Genomic DNA, 22401 nt, shown 5'->3' on the forward strand with positions numbered 1-22401 from the left:
AGCCACAAACGTCCTAGAATACTCGTCTTAAAGTTTGTAAACTATATCATATATAACAAAAATCACCCTTGCCAACACTGGCACTGGTAGCTACACAGGTAACATAGTGGTTTACGATCCAAGGGTCCTATGTTCGAACCTTTATAATAAATTTCGTTTTTGTAGTACGAGCTGTTTGGTTCAAGATTTTGTTCGGCCATATTGGTTCTCAGATGGCGATATTTTGAACCGTTTAATGCTTTTCGTACACATCTAGTGATACTGTACTTCCATCATACAATTCGTTTTCCAGACACGAGTCGTTGACACATTGACATTTTGATCGGTCATATTGGGTTCAATACATCAACGTCCGCGAAATTTCAAACCAATAGGTGTGTAGTGTTCATACATATATCAATCTGCAAAACATTAAGTCAATCTGCCCATGGGAAGTGGATGAGGGGTTGCTTGCAAAAGTCGATTTGCATGACCTTCGGGCGGCTATATTGGATTTATGCTTTGCTGTTGGCCCGGCATATTTCACCAGTATTCCTTCGTGACCCTCTTCTATTTAAATATATGCGAAGTTTCCGGATCCCCGATTCTTGGGAGAGAACCTTTACTTGTCAGTTTCTTAAGAGTACATGGCCTGGCATACAAACCCAAGTAGGAGTTAAACTCCACTTTCGTAGTGGATACCAGTCTTCATAGCTTCGCTGTTGCAAAGAAAATATAATTCAGTCAGTGAATTCATAACTCTTATTTTGAAATACAGAAATTTATACTGAATAGTAATAAATAATAAATAAACAAACATGTTTGGCAGTCAGAAATTTCTTTGTACAAGTAATTCCATTTCATGTTTTTCAGATCGGAAATGGAAAAATTATGTACGTTAGTGATTGAAAATGTTGAAAGTGTTTTTCGAAAATTCCTTGAAACGTCAGGTATGTATATATATAGAATTGCTATATCTGAACGGTAATGCTGTTATATATTGCTTGATTGTTAAAACTACTAAATAGAAAAGAGATGTAATAGCATTAACCTCTTACTACTAGAGTTTAACGTCCCGTTCAGCAGCGAGGCTATATAAGATCTCTTATTAGAGTCTAACTGCAGAGTATTAACAGTTTTTTTTTTTTTTTTTTTTTTTTTTGTAAGTAACTCTTCTGTTCAGTTTGTGCTTTGGAGCAAGAAACAGGGTTTAGTAACTGATAAAAGTATCTGCATTTGCAATTTTCATTCTGTAGGGCGTCTTATATAGCCTAAGTTCTCAAAATTTACATTAAAGTAAAATTCGTTTATGCGAAAAAATGTAATTTGATCATTTTATTTTTTTTTTTTATTTTACGTTTACTCTTTCATTCCAACCTGTTTATAGTTTTATTCAGCAGAGTCACTTGTGCCGTCAGATGAATTCAGCGTCACTATCGTAATCATAGTTGTAGTTAATCTCTGATTGCAACATCTTATGCTTCATCTGGGTGTGTACGAAGCTTCTCCAGCAATTTCTTTTCTTCTGTTCCTCTGTCCTTAACCAGGGTAGAGAGAAACCTGGAAAGTTGGAAAATGCCAGGGAATCTCAGAAGACGGAAAACTCACGGAATTCTACTAAAAGTCAGGAAATTTTGATTTGCTAAGAATGAGATATTAAAACCACTTAAAATAGGAATTTTAACAATTTCGAATGTGGTTGGGTGGTTGTATTTTTTAAATTGACAACTTCAGACTTAAAAACTTATCTGTGTTCCATTAACGATGAGCAACGAACTTACCTTCTGTAACTGTGCACATTATTTTTTGCTCCCGCTTGTGCAGTAAGACGTTGTTGGTAAATCATTCACAAAATGCAGCTGGATCAACGATTTAGTGGTAAATTCATTTTCGATGCACCCATAATTTCAACCTTTTTCCATATTCGTTTCCGCTAGTTTCAATTTTATCGAAGTTTTCGGCATGACACAAACTAAAGGATTTTGTTGGAATACTGTTTCTCGTAGTTGATCTTGAGTGTTTCCTGTTCCGTTCAGTCTCCTTAATTTTAATTAATCGTGGAGAAGAAAATGTGAATGATAGGGTGATGAAATTTCAGAGAATGCAAGGAAAACTCATAAATTTTATTTTACACACTGATATACATTAATCCACTTCCATATATGCCCCATGGTTAGTACGAACAATATAGTCTATATTCAACTTCTTGCTATCTCTTCAACATGTTTTCTCTTCCTGTTGCGATTGCATCACAGATTCCGGTTCGTGACTCTGGGATGTTATTCATTGGAGTCGTAAACCCCCTTCGTTCACTCGTGTGAATTTCATTGTGTTGAACTCAGATTTGTTTTAGCATCCCACACCACTTCTTGCGCGCGTTGTAGAACAGTTGCCACTTACATTTATGTGGCGCTGCGAAGTGAGAAGTGAATATCTTCAAGTCATGAAAACAAAATTCCAGCCTTTCGTGTTACAGCTATTTCAGAATTCATCGTACTTCGTTTACAGTACGTAATTAAAATTAGGGAGATTTGAACAGAACACTGTATTTTAATCCACAACAAGGTTTATTTGGGAAATGCATATAAGTTTGCGAAAATTGCTCAGAAACTTGAATATCAGCGTACGTATTGGACGAATAATCAGTGGATAGCCAGACTAATTTCATCGGACTCTTGATCTTTAAATATAGGATACGTGTGTGGGTATCGAAGTGCGCTTTCTGCTTTGTGCTTAAATTGTAATATTTACTATTATACATTTATAGGTATATATTTAAACAATTTCTGTCAATAATTATGCATATGTAATGATTTATTAACGACAGTGTGTCTCATAAATTTTAAAAATTTTGTTTATTTACGTACAATATTCATATTTTGTGTGCAATATTCATGTCAAAGATATTTGCGTACAAAATTTATGATACATGAGTTTAAATAAAGTTTCGTTCTCTTTGTCTCTTTAATTATTGTTTATGCCAAATTTTTGTAAGCTTTTTCAGTGTCAATACGAAATGTTCAAAATTTTATAAAACAAAATTCTTTTGTCCTGTAACAAATATTTTGTAACTAGAATGCATCTTTTGAGAGGGGGTACAAAACTGTTTATATTTTAAACATAATAATTACTTATGCCCTGAAATAATTGTATGAACATGTAACTGATTTACTTCAATGTAATTATTTTATATAAATATTAATATATTGAGGAATATAGCGTTACATACCAAAAGAATTAACCCAAACGGAAATCGTACTTACGATCTTCCGATTTACTTTACTACTTTACTTCTTCCGTGCTTTACTACTGAGCTATCATGCTGAGCTTCTTCTGAAGAAATATCACTGAATTTGCAAGATATTGACGTTCATATCCGTTGCAAATGCTGTTTTTTTTTCTCCTTTGTCTTTTTTATTCTACTCTAGATCTAATAATTGTTCACTGTCTTTCCTTTCATTGGAAATGTTCTTTTACATATGGAAACGTAAATGACAGAACCAGCATATGCTCACATCTATACATAGTTTCGAAATACTCTTATACAGGGTGTCCATAACCTTTTGGGTCAAATTTATACAGGTGATAGAGGGGTCCAATATAAGTATTTTGAGATAGGAAACCGAAGGTCGAAAACAGCCAGTTCAAGCGCCAGCCCATCTTGAATTTGCAGCAATCTATGGAAACAAGTTCTACTTATCAATATACCCTGCTTTATTGTGCGTAACACTACATCTGAGCATGTAAGGTTTAATACAAACAAACAACTGCTGCACTGTACCAAACACTCACAGTAACTGCTCAAAGTAACGACCACCTCGATGCACGTAGCTCAATGCCTATTGAAATTTTGCCTCACTTGCTCAAATATTCTCGGTGTCTCTTGCACAATCGAGCACGCATCTGGATTCCCCGGATCTCAGCCCTCTCGCCTTTTTCTTTTGAGGAGAGGAAGGCTTGCTTTCAAGAGTTCTAGCTGCCTGCTTGATTGTGCAAGGGACACCGGGAATATTTGAACGAGTGAGGCAAAATTTCGATAGGCGTTGTGCTACGTGCACCACAGATTGCTGCAGCTTCAGGATGGCGTGGTGCTTGAACTAGCCGTTTTCGACCTTCGGTTTCCCATCTCAAAATACTTACATTGGACCCTTCTATTACCTGTATAAGTTTGATCCAAAAAGTTGTGTATACCCTGTATATTTTAATGAAAGTTATGTTTTTCTATATGTAATAAAATGCTGTAATTTCAGCATATCTTATTATACTTAAAAGAAGAGAAATACATCTGCACAATTTTTCTCGATTGCGAGGGATGGCTTGGAGCTCAAACTTGGCATTTTTGGTTTACTGTTTCCGAAGATACCCGAAGTTGGACTTAGAAAATTTTTACCTCAAAACATCTATAATCAATGCGCGCATATATATATATATATATATATATATATATATATATATATATATATATATATATATATATATATATATATATATATATTGATAAATTGTACATTCTATACACTTAATGTACAATAAGTTAAAATACAGTTGAGATCAATTATAAAATCCACTTTCATGTTATTATTTTTGGTAGTTTTATACCCATCCAAGGGTGCAAGTAGATACCACGGACCTGTGATAGACTTTTACCTTTGAAATACATTCAGGGGTCTAACACTCAATGTATCATAACCTATGATATTGTTCCCAAACTAGAAAATGAATCATACCTTACCCAATGGAACAAGATAAGGCTGCCTAATTTTACATAGTACGTGCCCCTACTTTTAACTTACAGGGATTTAACATTCAGTCTACTGCAAAGTGTATACCCTTCCAAATTAAGAAGTGAATCATAACGTTCTTCTTCCAAAATATTACTTTTAACAGTTTTTAACCCTCAGTTTTTATATTTTAGCAGTTCCTAAATTGAAGGGTTGGGTCAATACACCTCTGCCAAAATTTAAGTGGAGTGCATATATATTATTCAAGAGAATGAATAAATGTGTCCATTCATATGATTGTTGAATGATATGATTTGATGCAATAAAGCCTTATGTTAGAGGATAAATTAGGATAGAAACCGCGCAGATGAAAAGATATTGATTACGTATATATTTTTGACATCTTTTTATCGAGGGAAAAAATAACTTGGGGCAAACATTTACAGAAGCTTATACTTTAGTCCTATAGAAGAATTACCATTTTCTATTTTTCTGGCAATTCCCAAATTTAAGAGGTGTGCTTATGCAATCCTATCCAAAATTCGTGAGGGCTGCAATATGGTACTCATGCCCTATGAAAGAAATTGGATTCATGTCCCCATCCGTTGGACTACATGAAGCAATAGAGCATAAAGGACAGAATCGCCTGAAATTTTGATTTCTGCTTATTCTGTACCCATACCCATAGAAGGGAAACAAAATTGATCACCCAATATTTCAGAGATGCACATCATGGTCCTATAGAAACCTATATAATTTTTAATTTTGGCGACTTCCTGTTCATCTGTCCCCAAAATTAAAGTAATCCAAGGCATTCATGCCAAAATTTGAAGGGAGTAGTGCTAGCTCCAGGGTCACAAAAGTGAGCCAAAGTCCCCCACTAGTACTCTATCGTTATACGTATTCGATTCGTCTTCCTTCTAACTTCGGCTAAATCCGATCTTCTATTTCTGTTGTGAGACAGTAAGTTTTCACTTTTTACATTTAAAATATATGTAAACAACCTGAAAATCATAAACAAACGAAAGTAAACTAAAAATCGAGATTATCTAGCCACGTGGTTAAGGGACGTTATGTGATGCCCCTCTACGTAGTAACTGAATATCTATTCAAATTAGAGATAACCATTTTGCAATTGAAGCTTTCTCGGCCTCAAACTCCAGTTCTGAGTAGATTCACTCTATCTCGAGTTTAGACTTGGTTTAAAGTAGGTGTAGAAGTGGATTACGCTTTTGAACGTTGAACTTCCAAAATTTCCTAATTTAATAGTAACAGGGGCTAAAATGTTCAATACGGTAGCCAGAACATGCATTTTTTTCAATGTCTTCATGTCATTGAAGATAATCTCTAGAGAATTGAATAAGTATGTGTTGCCGAAATTACAACACATAATTATTTAAGCACTACATACAAAAACAGAATGTGTAGATTCGTTGTCTTACTTGATACTTCATATCATTGATATGATATACGGGCGGAGTGAAAAGTTCTCGGCTTTACCCAGAGATGGCACTCGAATCAGCAAAATTTTATTGTTCTTGCCTAGGGGCGCTTTTCAGTTATTCGTATAAGTGTCAACTTGTTCTCTCAAGTAGTTTGTGCACAGGCATTGTTGCAGTTAGACGTCTTGCGTGTTGTGAAAATGGATAAACTTGAATATCGTGCGGTAATCAAATTTTTCGTTTTGGATGGTTTAATCCCTACGAGAATTCATCCGAAGTTGACAAAAGTTTACGGGGACTCTGCTCCTTCCATGCCAACCGTTAAAAAGTGGGCAGCTGAATTTAAACGTGATCGCACATCTCTCGAAACCGGAAACAATCGAAAAAGTGCATGATATTATGTTGGACGACAGGCGAGTTAGATAGCTGAGAGTGTGGGGATATCGGAGGAACGGGTGCGAAACATCTTGCACAAAGAACTAGGGATGCGAAAGCTCTGCGCAAGATGGGTGCCGCATTTGCTGACAGCCGACCAAAAGCGAATGCGAAAACGATTTTCGCAGCATCTTTGGGCCGATTCAAAAGGGATACGACCGATTTTGTGCGGCGATTTGTGACAATGGATGAGACATGGGTCCACCACTACACGCCAGAAATGAAACAGTAGTCAAAGCAGTAGCTGGAAGCCGGTGGTGCAGCGCCGAAGAAAGCGAAGACGGTCGTATGGGCCGGAAAGGTCATGGCCAGTGTGTTTTGGAATGCGAAAGGGATCCTGTTAAATGATTACCTTGCAAAGGGAGTACAATTACAAGCGAATGGTACTCCAACCTTCTTGACCAGCTGAATGCTAAAATTCGCGAGAAGAGGCTTGGCTTGAAGAAGAAAATCATCTTTCACCAGGACAAGGCACCTGTGCACGAGGGTGCGTTGCCGATGGGAAAACTGCGGGATTTGGGGTACGATTTGCTCGGCCATCCCCTATATTTTCCTGATTTGGCACATTCAGACTTCTATCTGTTCCCAAACTTGAAGAAATTTTTTTTCTGGGGAGCGCTTTACACCGAATGAAGAAGGTGAGAGGGTCGTGGATGAATATTTTCACAACCTTCCAAACTCTCACTTCCGAGAAGTTGGAGAAACGCTGGACCAAGTGTATTGAAGTTAAGGGAGATTATGTCGAAAAATAAAATAATTTTTGAACTGATTGTCTTTCATTGTCAGGCTGAGAACTTTTCACCCCGCCCTCGTAGATTTAAATGTACTGTGACGTTTGTAATCTTCCTACAATATCGTATAAAAAGCAGCAGCTCCGCGACAGGTAATGGTGATACGGGCTGTGTGAAGGTAAAGGCTTACACACTTTTTAAACTTCGGCACTTAGTCGAGGTGACGTAATCAGCACCACGGTCGGGCTCCGTTATTTTCCCAGGTAGCCATTTCAATAAGATTAGATGAAACAGACAGCGGCGTAGCGAGCATTACAAGATTGGGAGGGGGGATGAAACTTGAAATTGCCAAGTCTTGATTTAAAAAATGCCAAGTCTTGCTTAAAAAAAAACACCAAGTGTTTCGAAAATCTTACGAGGGAACCTATCCAAGTGCAACTCTGACTTCGAGTCGAGACTATGGTCGTTGGATACCTTGTCCCAAAAGAACATAACACGAAAAGTGATACATCCTCGATCGCAACCGTTGCAGAGATATAAGCGTGAAAAGATCGAAATTGAGCTCCATACTATACATTACAAAGTCAGCTTCCGGGTCAGATTTTTCGGAAACGGTCAGGTAAGGAAACTCAGCGAATACATATCAAAGTAGTGTTGGGAGCCCACCACCTTTTGAATGAAAAAAATGTTGCCCCGGGGCACTCGCAGGGTCCCAGGCGGGGTCCAACTCAAAATTGGCAAATGGAACCGGGGGTCAAGTAGCATATTGTATGAAAGCTATTGTTAAATAAAAGAAGATAGAACAAATCTCAACTCTCTATGATGACCCTGTGCAAACAGGCAACTGGTCAAAATGTCAATACAACCTACATCAGAAAATATATGGCCACTCTTCTAAATCCGTTAAGTTGTGACAATAACAAAACAGAAAAACACGTTTAAAATTGCAAGGTATTGAAGTTAAACAAATTGTTGCAGAGTCTGTCGCAGTGGCCATATATTTTCTGATGTAGGTTGTATTGACATTTTGACCAGTTGCCCGTTTGCACAGGGTCATCATAGAGAGTTGAGATTTGTTCTATCTTCTTTTATTTAACAATAGCTTTCATACAATATGCTACTTGACCCCCCAGTTCCATTTGCCAATTTTGAGTTGGACCCAACCTGGGACCCTGCGAGTGCCCCGGGGGCAACATTTTTTTCATTCAAAAGGTGGTGGGCTCCCAACACTACTTTGATATGTATTCGCTGAGTTTCCTTACCTGACCGTTTCCGAAAAATCTGACCCGGAAGCTGACTTTGTAATGTATAGTATGGAGCTCAATTTCGAACTTTTCACGCTTATATCTCTGCAACGGTTGCGATCGAGGATGTATCACTTTTCGTGTTATGTTCTTTTGGGACAAGGTATCCAACGACCATAGTCTCGACTCGAAGTCAGAGTTGCACTTGGATAGGTTCCCTCGTTAGTCTCACTTTTACCAACCCTGCGGAAAACTTTACAGCAACCTTATTTTCATATTCGTCCCATTCCGTGCCCCATCTGAGATACGAATACGAACAGCCCCCGTTTTCGAATAAAATTTCACACCTCAACTCAGAATCATTATCATCTCCCACGATGCACAACTGTTAATTTGACAACTTATGGCTAGGTTAGGTAATATGTGCCAGTCAATTCTCACCAGAAATGCGCAGTTTTTTTCTCTTCTGTCCTCCAGTCTCCTCCCACTTCGATTTCATAATTTTGCACTCTGATGAAAAGTATTAATTACCGGCAAGAAAAATACTAATATATAACCTCCCTTTTAGGCGCGCCTTCAACCGCAAGCCCGGGACACTGCCTCGCTTGCCCCCCATGAGCTACATAAGTAACATACAATGTTTACGTAATGCTTTGACTTATAAATACTATAAAGAAAGGAAGAATTGCAATTTTTGTTTTACTTTCCGGAAGAAGCAACTATGTGATTAAAAGTAAAGTAGGAAAGGCAATACATTTATATGAAAATGAAGTGAAACACACACCGATCTATGCTTTCACCCAGCAGACGTATTGTTTGGCCCCCCAAAATGTGACTTTTGGAATCATGCACTTAGGTTCATAGCGGAAGCGACAGAATGACTTGACTCATCCATTGTAGCTTTCGTCCATCGAACAACATTTCCAGAAACCTACTGTGCCCCCCTGTGCCGTGCTATAGAAAATCAGCACCCGGGGCGAGAGTATACGACGGCGGCCTCGTACAAACGAGTTAGGGCGACAGATCATTCGCGAAGCGCCACCATGGTTGGCGCGAAGCGTAAGAAAATTTTCAAAAGTAAACCCTGCTTTTCCTTGATTTTGAACACCTTTTATTACTTTTTCCTTCCATTTTATATATGTGCACATATATTTTCCTAACATGAGTAACATTATAGGACCATTTCCTAGAGCAGAAAGAGGATTTAAGTACATACTAGTAATATTCCAAATAGTTTTTCCTTTCTCTCTTTCTTAATTTTTCTCCCCAATTTTGCGCCCCCTTTCTTCGGCGCCCAGGGCTATCGGCCTCCGTTATGAAAGGCACTGATGATACCATTCCCAAAACACACTTTTGTTCAGTTCTCCCTACTCGAAAAGCCCTGTAAATAGAAAGTCTCACTGCAAAACAGAACTGAAATAAGCGATTCTTGTCCTCTAATTAATATGATCTTCTTTTGTTTCAAAGCGAAAGGTTTATTCACACACAAAATATACACGGTTACACAATACAAAGTATATTCACTCTGGTATCAAAATCTTCTTCCCTTTGACATTTTACTGTTAGAAAAAGAAACAACTTAAATTTGTCAAATTTACATACTAAACATAGTAAAAAGTTTATACTTATAAACCTGCCATGTTTTCTTTATGGGAATACGGGACACCTTAGATCCCCTTCCCCCCCAAACTTTCCAACACAATCCAATAAACTGTACCTCTGGTTATGAATAACAGTATAATCGGCCGCGGTGGCTCAGTGGTATTGCGTTCACTTCTGGTGCATGGGGTCCTTGGTTCGATCCCAGCTCATTTCAAGTGAGCTTTGTAGTGGAAAAACACTGTGTGCGTGGGTTTCTCGTGGTTCTCCCGTTTCCTCCCACTTTCTTCATTCCACCATTTCATTCATTTCTCATCATCACCGTCTCCTTTAGCCTAGCTGACATTTATTTTTTTCAACAATATAATAGGCGGAAGTTCCCTAAGCTGCAGCTACTTTTCTCTTGTCGTTCCCTGCAATTAACTTTACGGACTGAAGATGTTTACAATCCAACTACAAAAAAATTTCCTTAAAAACCTAAGATAATGTGTTATAAAAATGTTTTACAGAAAAACAATATGCAAACGCTTTAAATCAGTGACACAATCTACATTCAATATTCTTCGCGGGTTTAGCAATATTTATTTACATGGTAGTATTTGCCAAAATTACGTTTGTCAGTTTAATCTGATGAAAAGTTGATTTTTCTCCTTGTGTCGTGTATAATTGTCAGGACCAAATGTACATATTTCTGAGCCCTGGACCAAGCACAATTCTGTGCCCATAACCTCTCATAAATATTGTAATTCTTGTTACTTTATTTAATGTCTCTCTGAAGAAAAAGTCACTCATCTTTCCTGTGCTTGTACAGTAGGAACACTCAAAGCCATCTTACATCTTTTTTTTTTATGTTGGAGAGTGTCCGAGTTTCCACCAGGTACAGTCACTCACATAAGTACCTGGACCCCTGACTGTTATAATTCCATGACTTGGGGTCCAGGTACTTATGTGGGTGACTGTACAATGGAAAAAGTAGTGTTGCAAATTTCGCTTGCTATCAAGTCGGACAGGGTATTGTGATAACTTGCTCAAAACTGTTACATGCTACACCTTATTCTTCATTCGCATTATCCCAGCCACTTCATTACTTTTTGAATAAGCTTATATTGATAGCAGAAACGGAATGGAATTAAAATATGGGACATTTGCCTGTCCCGACTAAATTTATTGGGACGCGGGATTCTCGGGCCCAAAATCGGAACTGTCCCGTTTTCACGGGATGTATGGCACGCTTAATACTAACCAGTCACTACCTGTTGCCTTGTATACGCTCTTTTATCAAATGCTTTTGCGTCCAATGCTCTACTTGCCACCGAAACGTCTCTTTTGTGTGTCTTTGCATGCCAACTCTATTCTGCTTTTGTCAGTGGTACAGTTCCCGATTTTCATTAAAGATTCTTCAAAATGTTTACGAATATCAAATGAACAAAAGTGAAGTGTAATCACTTGCAACAAGTAAAGAAACTTTAAACGAATATATCAATTTATTTCAAGATTGGAAACTACACAAAACTTATGCCAAGTCTATAGGAGAATTGATAATAATTTGCAGTAACTGGGTACCATACCTAAGAAAATGTTAAACCGAATAAGTCAATTGAACAAAATGGCATTCTTTAAATTGCCAACTATGTATTTTAGTTTGCCAACTTGTCAAGAGATTGGAAACTTTGGGGGGGGGGAGGCTCCCCCCTTTACCCCCCCCCTTGACGACGCCCCTGGAAACAGAGTGGCATTGATATTAGAATAGAACGAGGAAAGTTGCCACGAAGACTTTCTCCATCACTTCCACCTAGAGATGTAAAAAAGCCGGCTTTTTTGAATCGATGTTTTTTTTTCACATAAAAAGCCGGCTTTTTTGGGAAAAAACGAGAATTTTGGAAATTTTGGCTTCTTTCATTTTCATGATTTTTCTATCTAAATAGCTTTCTTATAGTATATTCTATAGTTAGATAAGAATTCCGTGACCTAAACGCGATATTTCGGTCTGAAATTTATCATCAAGATGGATGGAGCACATGTTTTACGAATTAAAGCTAACATGAAGAATGTAGTATTTGAGGGCAATTTTAGAGGCTATTTAACTTTATTTTAACTTTTGAATTATCGACATCTTTTTTCTCCTCTAGATCATTTTAGTTTGTCATCCGTGTTCATTTCTAGGAGCTTTTAGAACTCTAGCTTCTAGCGCAAAAGTTAAACTTGCCCGTTCTTCTATTTGTCCGTCAAAGCGTACGTTTTTCAATATATCCGTCAAGCCGTACTTCCACATTTCTGTTATAATGTAGCTGTGAAGTGATTTAGCAATAATTTTCCGGACTCAACCTTGAATAACAATTTATACAAATAATCAGTAGCGGATTTGAAAAGTACTTTAGGAGGGTTTTTCCTGATTGTTTCGTTTCCTAAAAAGTCCTAGTTTTATTTGGGAGGTGCTTGAAGTTTATGAGTACAGGCATAACTAATATTTCGTTTCGTTTATATGTTTAGCAATAATCTTCCGGATACAACTTTAAAAATCATTTTATACTGAGAATCAGTGGCGGATTTGGGAAGGGCGGAAGTATTTTGGGAAGGGTTTTTCTTACTAATGTTTAGTTTTTCTAAACATTCGTAATTTTTATTTGACTGGAGCTTAAAGTTTATGAGTAAAGGCATAACAAATAGATATTTCGTTTGCTGCAGACATTCCGTAACTTTGGGGAACGGGCTTCAGTCCGAAAGACCGCCCCCTAACCTTCGCAAAACCGTCACTGCTGGTAATTAGTAATAATAACGATTTAAAAACAATAAGAAAGGAAGTCGGCCAACTCACAGTACACGCACTATTTCTACATTCACAGATGGAATGAAGAAAAAAAAAAGCTTTGTCAGAATGGTCGAATGCTGGTTGAATCCCGGAATTACCGATAGAAGCGCAAAAGCTAATCACTCAGTCATGTTTGTTGTGCAACAATTGTATTTAGCTTAACTTAATATATTCCGTAGTCCTTTTTGTGTGTGTGTGGGGGGGGGGGGGAGTTCCGTAATGATATGTTGAATCCCTCTTGTTAAAAATTCAGAAAACTTGAGGATTGGGTAAAACGTGATGGTGGTTATATAATACTTAACTGTAGAATTTCAAGAATGTGCAGAACCAAAAGCTCTAGATGTGCAGCCTTTAAGTGTATCATATAAATCTAAGTATTTCTCTTATGTTTTATTTTAATTTTATTTTGTTTCAAAAAGAGGGTGGAATATTTTGAAGTAAAAATACAACATACTATTTTGCTAGTTATTTGTGTATTTTTTAAAAGAAGTGTTTACTTTTAGGGTTGGCTGGTTTACACAAACTTTTTTTTTTTTTAATAACTGGTTTAAACCAAAAAAATAAAAAAGAATGAAAAATGCGAATCGTGTGAACTTCATGGTGACGTTTCCAGATATCAAACCACCTGCAATAGTTTTATTTCCCTTTCACCTTTTAATCAAGGTGTCCCATGTTCAATTCTCGGTCGAACCACAACTCTTCTTTCATGCGTAAATCAAGTAGCGGTTCGGATGTCAGTTTAAGCGAAAGTCTTTTCCTTGATAACCTCGGTATTTCGTAAGGATGTTAAGCCTAAACATGCAAAACGAAACCAAATTGTATATTTCTGCATGCCTAAATGCCTGTTTTATAAAGAAGCCAAGATTGCTTAAATATATTGATAGAAATTGGCAAAATTTATCGGTTTCCTACGTAGCTTCCAACATTAGCTTGGATTGGACTTTCAATGATATCTACGTACTAAATTTGTAATTTAATACCTCAGTTTTAGCGTACTGATTATGATAGGTTGACCTTTAAATTTTACATGCAAAGCAATAAAGGGATTTTCCCGTTATTGTCTTACATTTCAAGTAATGACGGGATTTTCCCGATGGCTAGGGCGGGAGATTCTCAATTTAAGAAATTTACTGACCGGGCTTCTTTAAGCTTATGGGAATTCTTCTGGCATAACCCCGCTGTTGCATAGTAACACCAAGGCGAAACAAACTTATTTCTGTGAATATGTAATATAAACACATAAAGCAAAAAATCTAAATCAAAAAAGCCTGGATTAAACCAAAAAAGCCTGGTTTAAACATCCCCCTAAAAACGGGTTTTTGGCATTTTCATAAACAACCATGGTTCTTGCCAACTCTGCTTACTGTTGTATGTAGGAGGTTAAAAAATTCTTATTATATACATTGGTTAATCCTGTGGAATTCATAATGTAAATATGTTGAAGAAAAATTGTTTGAAATATCTTTTAGAAATTCATAATTTATTTTCGAGGTTTTATATTATTATCAGCATCAACCACTAATTAAATGATTTTTTGTGTTATAGAGAAGCGAAACAAAGTCTGCTTTATCAATTTAAAGCAGAATTTTGAAAAAAGCCCAAAATTTCCCAAGCAAAAAAGCGAAGCAGAAAAAACCGAGTTTTTTTTCCAAAAAAGCCGGTTTTTTCCGAGCCCTTGCATCTCTACTTCCACCACAGTCGCACGACAGATCTGAATGACAGTCCGCTTTAATGCTCGGCGGAACTTGTCTGAATGTTTTCTTCCAACCACTTTCCTCTTCACCAATGTCGTTTACTGTGAGTTTTGTATGCCGTCATCACTTTGGACTTTGTCCTTCGTGACACCCAGCACACTTTCTACTTTCGTCAAGCTCGCATTACATAACTGAGTGCCAACAATTTGCCCTCTTGGGAACCATAGGGGTCGCTCATTTTTGGCACCATCTTTTGCTCAGTTCAGTGCATATTGCCATTCTATTACTGCTCACATAATACAGAGTTGCCTAACACCTGACCGTTGCATACCCAGACATTGACGTGTTTCTAACTCGATATGATTCCATTAAATTGGTACAATTTTTCTGTGACTAGAACGTATTGATTGTATTTAGGGTAAGTTTATTGCGAAAAACAATTTCTATTAGGAAACATTTACATTCACGAACTGTGTTATGGAACGGATTATGTTCCTAAGCCGTAGATCCGCTGTTTTCCTAAAAATAACTAGTTTATAAATATGTTTATTATGGGTATAACACAGTCTTTCTAATTGTTATTTTATATAACGATAAGCTAAGATTTTGCTGTACGAGAAGTAGATCTATGGAGATTGCTGATCTGCGTATCAAATTTGATTTTACCTCAGTTGTTTCAATTCTTGAAAGAAAAATAATATATCTGCTGCATTTCTCGTTTAATTTATAGGACTCAGTGTTGATGTTATCGACGCTGTGGAAATTGTAGGTGGATCTACTCGTATTCCTGCTGTTAAGAAGTTAATTGAGAAAGTATTTCGGAAGGAACCAAGTAATACTCTTAATCAAGAAGAGGCCGTTGCAAAAGGATGCGCTCTTCAGGCTGCAATGTTGACACCAACAATTCAAGTCCGTAAGATTAAAGTGAAGGATATTTTTCACAGATCAGTTACCTTAGTATGGAAGGAAGGAGTAACAGAAAATGAGAGGTAAATTTCTTGTGTAACGTGCGTTAAGTAATGGCGGTCCGATATCGCAACGTCACTGACCGAGGAGGAATGAATGACTCCCCAACAATTAATTTTCTGGCAAAAATTATGTTAGAATTGCATAGAACAATTGAACCTTTCAAAATAGTTGTACATACATAAAGATCTAAATCGAAAAACACAACCTTTGGATTATTCTAATATTATTCAACGATTAAAAGGAGAAATGATTAAGCAATGTTCTAAATAATGCAATTTTAATTACAATTTTTCTCAAATTTATATCGAACAACAACAGTATAACTATTTCCAAAAAACGAGTAATTTAACAAATTATCCAATTTAAATTCCATAGACATAAAAGCAATCTGCTAATATGATTGATATTTCTAGCATTTAACTAATTGATCTTTACAAGGCAAGCTTCATTAGAAGCAAGTTCAGTCATGATAACCAGGATATAATACGTATACAATCTATTGAAAACCTATTTAACCACTAATTTCAAGAATAATACATAAAATTTAATATTTTAAAAGAAAAATAACACTTACCAAATACAATTCTTAACTGGTATCATACCACAATATTAATTTTGCCTTTTCTAGTTTCGCGAACAATTGATTTAAGATAACTATTATATCCAAAATTATATATTCACTTTTCACTGAACTCGTTATTACAGATTTTTGTCCCGACCAATTTGATTTCAGCTTTACAATTGAAGCTTATAACTCGTGACGTAAATTTCGAATAGATATAGTTCTGTGGATTGCCACAACAGCGCTATAGTCGGCCAATCTCCCCGACATCTATACAATTCAATACGCTAACTTTTTTTTTTCAAACTCATTACAAACATTCGCCCCTAGGCCAAAATTTTTGACTATTCAAAAATTTAGCTAATATTTATGAATATACATTAATCGGTGTCTGTCTAGTCTTAAGATCAAAATTATTAATTTTCCAAATTCTAAATAGTTATTCTAAACCATTTATACCAACTATTGATATTAGTACTCCACATTTACTACCAAAACAAAAATAATGAAACCAAAGAAACTAATAACCCCCCTAATAAAACATCCACACAACTTACAATCTACTTACGACATCCAACCATACACCCATTAGCACCAATTACAAATCAAATATTAGTATAAATAGTCACTATGTCAGATCAATTCATTTCATAAATATATTACAATTTCTTTCATCTTGTTTTTCTTATTGTTTTATATGTTTTTCCGATTATAGATACCAGTCAAATTACAATCGAGAAAATTCTTTAATAATACAATTCGCTTACTTCGATTCAGGATTACAAGAAATTACATACATAGTTTTATCCTTTAGGTTGTAGAAATATTGATACATACAAGAACAGCCACGGACATTTATCAGCAATACAGATTTCCAGGCCTGGAAAACAAAAACAAGCATTAACGTACAAACACATTAAAATATGTTAAAATTACAACCTTATCATAGATTGACTTTTTACCAGTTATATCAGTGCAGATTTTATACAGTAATAAAATTTATTAATCTTACATATTATGACCATATTAAAGTAACTTTTTATTATTATTATTAAACATTCCTTCGCTCACGATATATCTTAGCCAGAGATACACGAGTCTTACATCCCTATCATTATCAATGGCTTTTACTTGAATACTGTTTGGACCTAAAAATTTGACAATTTCGTACGGGCCCCTGCCACCTTGGACACACTGATTTGGTTATCTTGTCCGCTAAGGAAGATTTAAACTGAGCTTTCAAAAGTACCTTATCACCAATTTGGTATGTGGTAGGTATACGCCTTTTATCAAAAATTTTCTTTCTACGTTGCCAAGCACGTTCCATATTATGAATCACATTAACCCAGTTATGTCTATTCTTAGAATGAATATCAACCTCTTGAATATTCCATTTAACATCTAATGGGTCGCTTACATTGTAATTCTAAGTTAACTCAAACGGAGAACATTTTAATTCTGAGTGAATAGCTGAATTAATCGAAAACTCGATTTCATAAATTCTACGATTCCATTGGGTCTGTTTATCCTGAAAATAAATTTTCAAACTGACCTTCACTACGCGAATGTGTCTCCGCCTGATTCGAGGCACTATAATAACTCGATATACATATATTCCGAATACCTTGCCCATATAAAAATTCTTTAAATCTTGAAGAAGTATACACACTATGATTGTCATGTGCTAAACAAAATGGAAAACCGTGCCTACACATAAGCTTATATAGTTTATTTATACTAGTCTGACTAGATAAAGTTCGAAATGGTTCCAAAAATACTCTTTTTAGATAGTGAATCTACCACTGTAAGACAATATCGTCCGGATCTCGAATCGCAGACTGGACATATTACGTCAGTATACCAGATGCCGTTGACGATAGTCACAAATTGAGGTACTAATTGACTTTTTTTTTTTTTTATCGTCACTCTTACATTTCTGACAGATTACAACTGGATACGAACTCCTTAATGTCATTTAATAATCCATCCCATGTATAACGTGACGATATTTGACCTATAGTCCTTGAAATCCCTTGGTGACTACCCGGTATAATACTAGAATGATAGTATTCGATAATTGATTTAGATAAACTCTTAGGTATACATATTTTATAAGGATTCCTTACTGCCCTAGTCTTTTTACAGAGGATTATTTTACTAACTTATAACCATCAACTAATTGTTTATTTTCCAAACGTTCAATTATACCTGATAATTCAGAGTCTTTTCTCTGATAATTTTCAATGGAGACACTAGCAAACGTCATATGCCATAAATTCATCATACAAAAGTTATTTACCTCTTCCTCCAATGTTGGATCCAAGTCCATCTGTTCAAAATTTTGGTTATTATGCAACCTTGAAATAAAATCTGATGGAATGTTCATATTACTTGGCAAATATTTAACCTCAAAATCAAAAGCAAATAATCTGTAAAGTAAACTACCATATTTTTTAGTTCTATGTAAATTTTTATTGCATATAAAATCAGATCGTCAAAATACCAATCTAATCCCTCAGATTTTAAAGGATACAAAATATCATTCATAATTTTTGAAAGCATAAAAGATTCAGCTGATAACCCAAATGGTAAATACTTAAATTCAAATAGTCCACGATGTGTTAAAAATGCAGTATATTTTCATGACTCCGGCGACAATTTGATGTGCAATTAAGCTTTTTTAGCGTCAAAAATTGAAAAAAATACATCCTTTAGAAAGTTAAGACAAAATATCCTCTATCCCCGGTGTATGCTGGTAGTTTAAATATAGTCTCCTATTGAGATCTTGGTAATTTACTATAACTCTTTTATCTCCAGTTTTGTTTTGAACTAAAAAAAAAAAACATGGAAAGGCTCAATTACTATCAGATGGTTGTATAATATTTTGATTTAATAATTCATCCCAAATAGAATCCAAACATTTTTGATCAGGCCTTGTCATAGAATAGGCTTTTTTTCTTATCGGATTATCATCATTTACTCTTCTTTTATATTCATAATCTTTTATCTCTCCAACTTTATCACTAAACACATCTGAATAATCAGTAATTAAAGAATCAACATAGCGTTGTAACGTGGGATCAAGCTGAACTAATTGAGGGTCCACCATCAATCGTTGAGTAGTCTTCTGTCCACAAAGATTGTGCCTATCATGAGAATCTTCTAACCCAGTAGAATTGGCAACACTGCAGCTTGTCCTACTGCTTTGCCTCCGACTCCGAACTCCCTCCTCTCATCGAATGTCAGCTGACCTCAGCATATCACTGCGAAATAAATGTCTACTAGCAGCATTATTATTATCACTAATAGACGAATTTAAAGTATACATTATAGGAACTGTCACTCCTTCTTGATTCAAAGTTAGTTTATTAGAACATAAGTCTATCTGCACCTGTATAGCTTTAAGATCTTTTATTCCCAAAATAAAGACGGGTTCCAATTGCCAACCAAAAACATTTTCACTTTGTAAACCTTAGTATGGAATTTCATAAACAAATAGACATACGAAGTTAATATAATCAGTTTTTTGTCCACACCTGTACCGGTAAACTGTTCATATTCATCTAACAATTGCTCTAAATTAGCCGGCATGTTATTTTTAAATAATTCAAATTTTATCTGGGGATTTATACCATTCATCACAATATCAAATATTAATGCAGAATTATGATGTGCATTATACACTTCTAAACAGTCTATAACATCAATAACATATGTCATGGTATTTTCGTTTCTACGTTGTAATCGCTCTATGTAACGGCGTTTTATTTCTCTCTCTCCTAATGGAGATATAAACCTATTTAATATTGTAGCTGCGTTGTTACGTCTCTATCAACTTCTTTTTTTTCTTGATCTACATCAACATTCACACTAACAACACGTCGCGGGTTCAAGGTCGAACACCTGTTCGTAAGAGAAGGAGTGCTGGATGTTAACTGTAGCCTTTCGTTATTTTCTCTACGAAACAATGGATCTCTTGCCCAAGAACTGTCGTGAGTAAATACCATATCTTAAGAGCGATTTAATGCATCTACGAAAATACCATGATCCCCATTTGAAAATCCACTCAAAACTAATTGATTGTAGACCTACTTATATTACTGATACTCATTTTTCTAAATTATATCAACAGTATTAGGAAGAAAAACCCAACGTACCTTCCAATATTCTTCTACTAAATTGTATGTTATTCAATAACTGGAATGAATTACAAAACTGGCCTATACTGTAAATACCTCTGCACTTCCGCGTATAGCCAATCTGACCTTCCCGGCTCTTCTATGATAAATTTCTTTTTATTCATTAAACTTACTATAAAGGCAACAAAGACATGGTTATACATTTAATAATCCAAATTGCAGAATTATCAGTTATAAAAGCTTGCATTTCACTAAAGTCAATTTTTTCTTTATTCTGCCACTTGAGAAAAAATATGAGAATTGAATAGTGAAGCTGAAATTTGTGTAACGTGCGTTAAGTAATGGCGGTCCAATATCGTAACGTCACTGGTCGAGGAGGAATGAATGGCTCCCCAACAATTAATTTTCTGGCAAAAATTATGTTAGAATTGCATAGAACAATTGAACCTTTCAAAATAGTTATACATACATAAAGATCTAAATCGAAAAACACAACCTTTGGATTATTCTAATATTATTCAACGATTAAAAGGAGAAATGATTAAGCAATGTTCTAAATAATGCAATTTTAATTACAATTTTTCTCAAATTTATATCGAACAACAACAGTATAACTATTTCCAAAAAACGAGTAATTTAACAAATTATCCAATTTAAATTCCATAGACATAAAAGCAATCTGCTAATATGATTGATATTTCTAGCACTTAACTAATGTGATCTTTACAAGGCAAGCTTCATTAGAAGCAAGTTCAGTCATGATAACCAGGATATAATACGTATACAATCTATTGAAAACCTATTTAACCACTAATTTCAAGAATAATACATAAAATTTAATATTTTAAAAGAAAAATAACACTTACCAAATACAATTCTTAACTGGTATCATAGCACAATATTAATTTTGCCTTTTCTAGTTTCGCGAACAATTGATTTAAGATAACTATTATATCCAAAATTATATATTCACTTTTCACTGAACTCGTTATTACAGATTTTTGTTCCGACCAATTTGATTTCAGCTTCACAATTGAAGCTTATAACTCGTGACGTAAATTTCGAATAGATATAGTTCTGTAGATTGCCACAACAGCGCTATAGTCGGCCAATCTCCCCGACATCTATACAATTCAATACGCTAACTTTGTTTTTTGTTTTTTTTTTTTTTAAATCAAACTCATTACATATGAAAGTCTCTGACACTTTTTTAATTTTAAGAACACTTAAAGATTACCCAAACCATAGAAGTTAAGTTTGCGTGTGGTCGTTCTTAAATTTTCTGTGTGAAACACGATTAAAGTTTAATTGGCAGCTATCACCTGAACTATGAAGTTTATAGTTTACATTTGGTATGTATTATTTGTGTTATTTTTCAAGAGATGTTTATGCGTAATGTTTCTGTATTTCTATTTACATGTATCATAAACTTTACCAATTTGACACATTCACTTTTTTGTTATTATTGTAACATGTCACAAAGGGCTATGTAAACTGATACGAAAGCTACGTTGAACTTACCAAAATACCTGGATATTTAGAAATTAGTATACAGATACCAAGGATGACTCAGGAAGTACTCATGAATATTTGTGTTTAGTAGTGAAATTCTTATGGGATGTTCTCAGAAGTCATAGTAGAGCAATATCTGGGCACAACAATTATCAGAAATAAAATGCAACAATTAAAAATATAAAAGTAATGATACCAGCATTAAAGGTAAAGATGGAATAAAAGACATTTTATGTGCTTTGAACTTTTATCTCACCAAAATTCGATGGTGTTCCAGCGTATCTCCAGGCACTTACTACACGCTCTCCAAAAGTTCTTCTCTCATCACTATATCACACTCCGGAGAATCAAGAGGGCCGTGATGGCTCAGTGGTAGAGCCTTCACCTCTGGTACATGGAATTCGTGGTTCGATCCCAGCTAGCGCCAAGTGAACTTCATGGTGGACAAACACAGTGTGCATGGGTTTTCTCGGGGTTCTCCAGTTTCCTCCACTTGTCTTCATTCCACTATTTCATTCATTTTTCATGAGCACCGTCTCTTATAGCCTAGATGGCATAACCCTGG

The 22401-nt window shown here is 35.5% G+C and overlaps 1 protein-coding gene across 1 annotated transcript in view; it reads left to right on the top strand.

Annotated features, from left to right (window-relative positions):
• Positions 1–22401, top strand: part of LOC145680966 (heat shock 70 kDa protein 4L-like) — a 284315-nt gene that overhangs the window by 134934 nt on the left and 126980 nt on the right. Inside the window, exons 6-7 of the mRNA XM_081752181.1 lie at positions 853–929; positions 15385–15643. Coding sequence (XP_081608307.1) covers positions 853–929; positions 15385–15643 — 336 coding nt within the window. The remainder of the gene's footprint in view (positions 1–852; positions 930–15384; positions 15644–22401) is intronic.

The sequence above is a fragment of the Thermobia domestica genome, chromosome 3 (assembly GCF_964235325.1).
Source record: "Thermobia domestica chromosome 3, izTheDome1.hap1.1, whole genome shotgun sequence".
Taxonomy (NCBI): Eukaryota; Metazoa; Arthropoda; class Insecta; order Zygentoma; family Lepismatidae; genus Thermobia; species Thermobia domestica.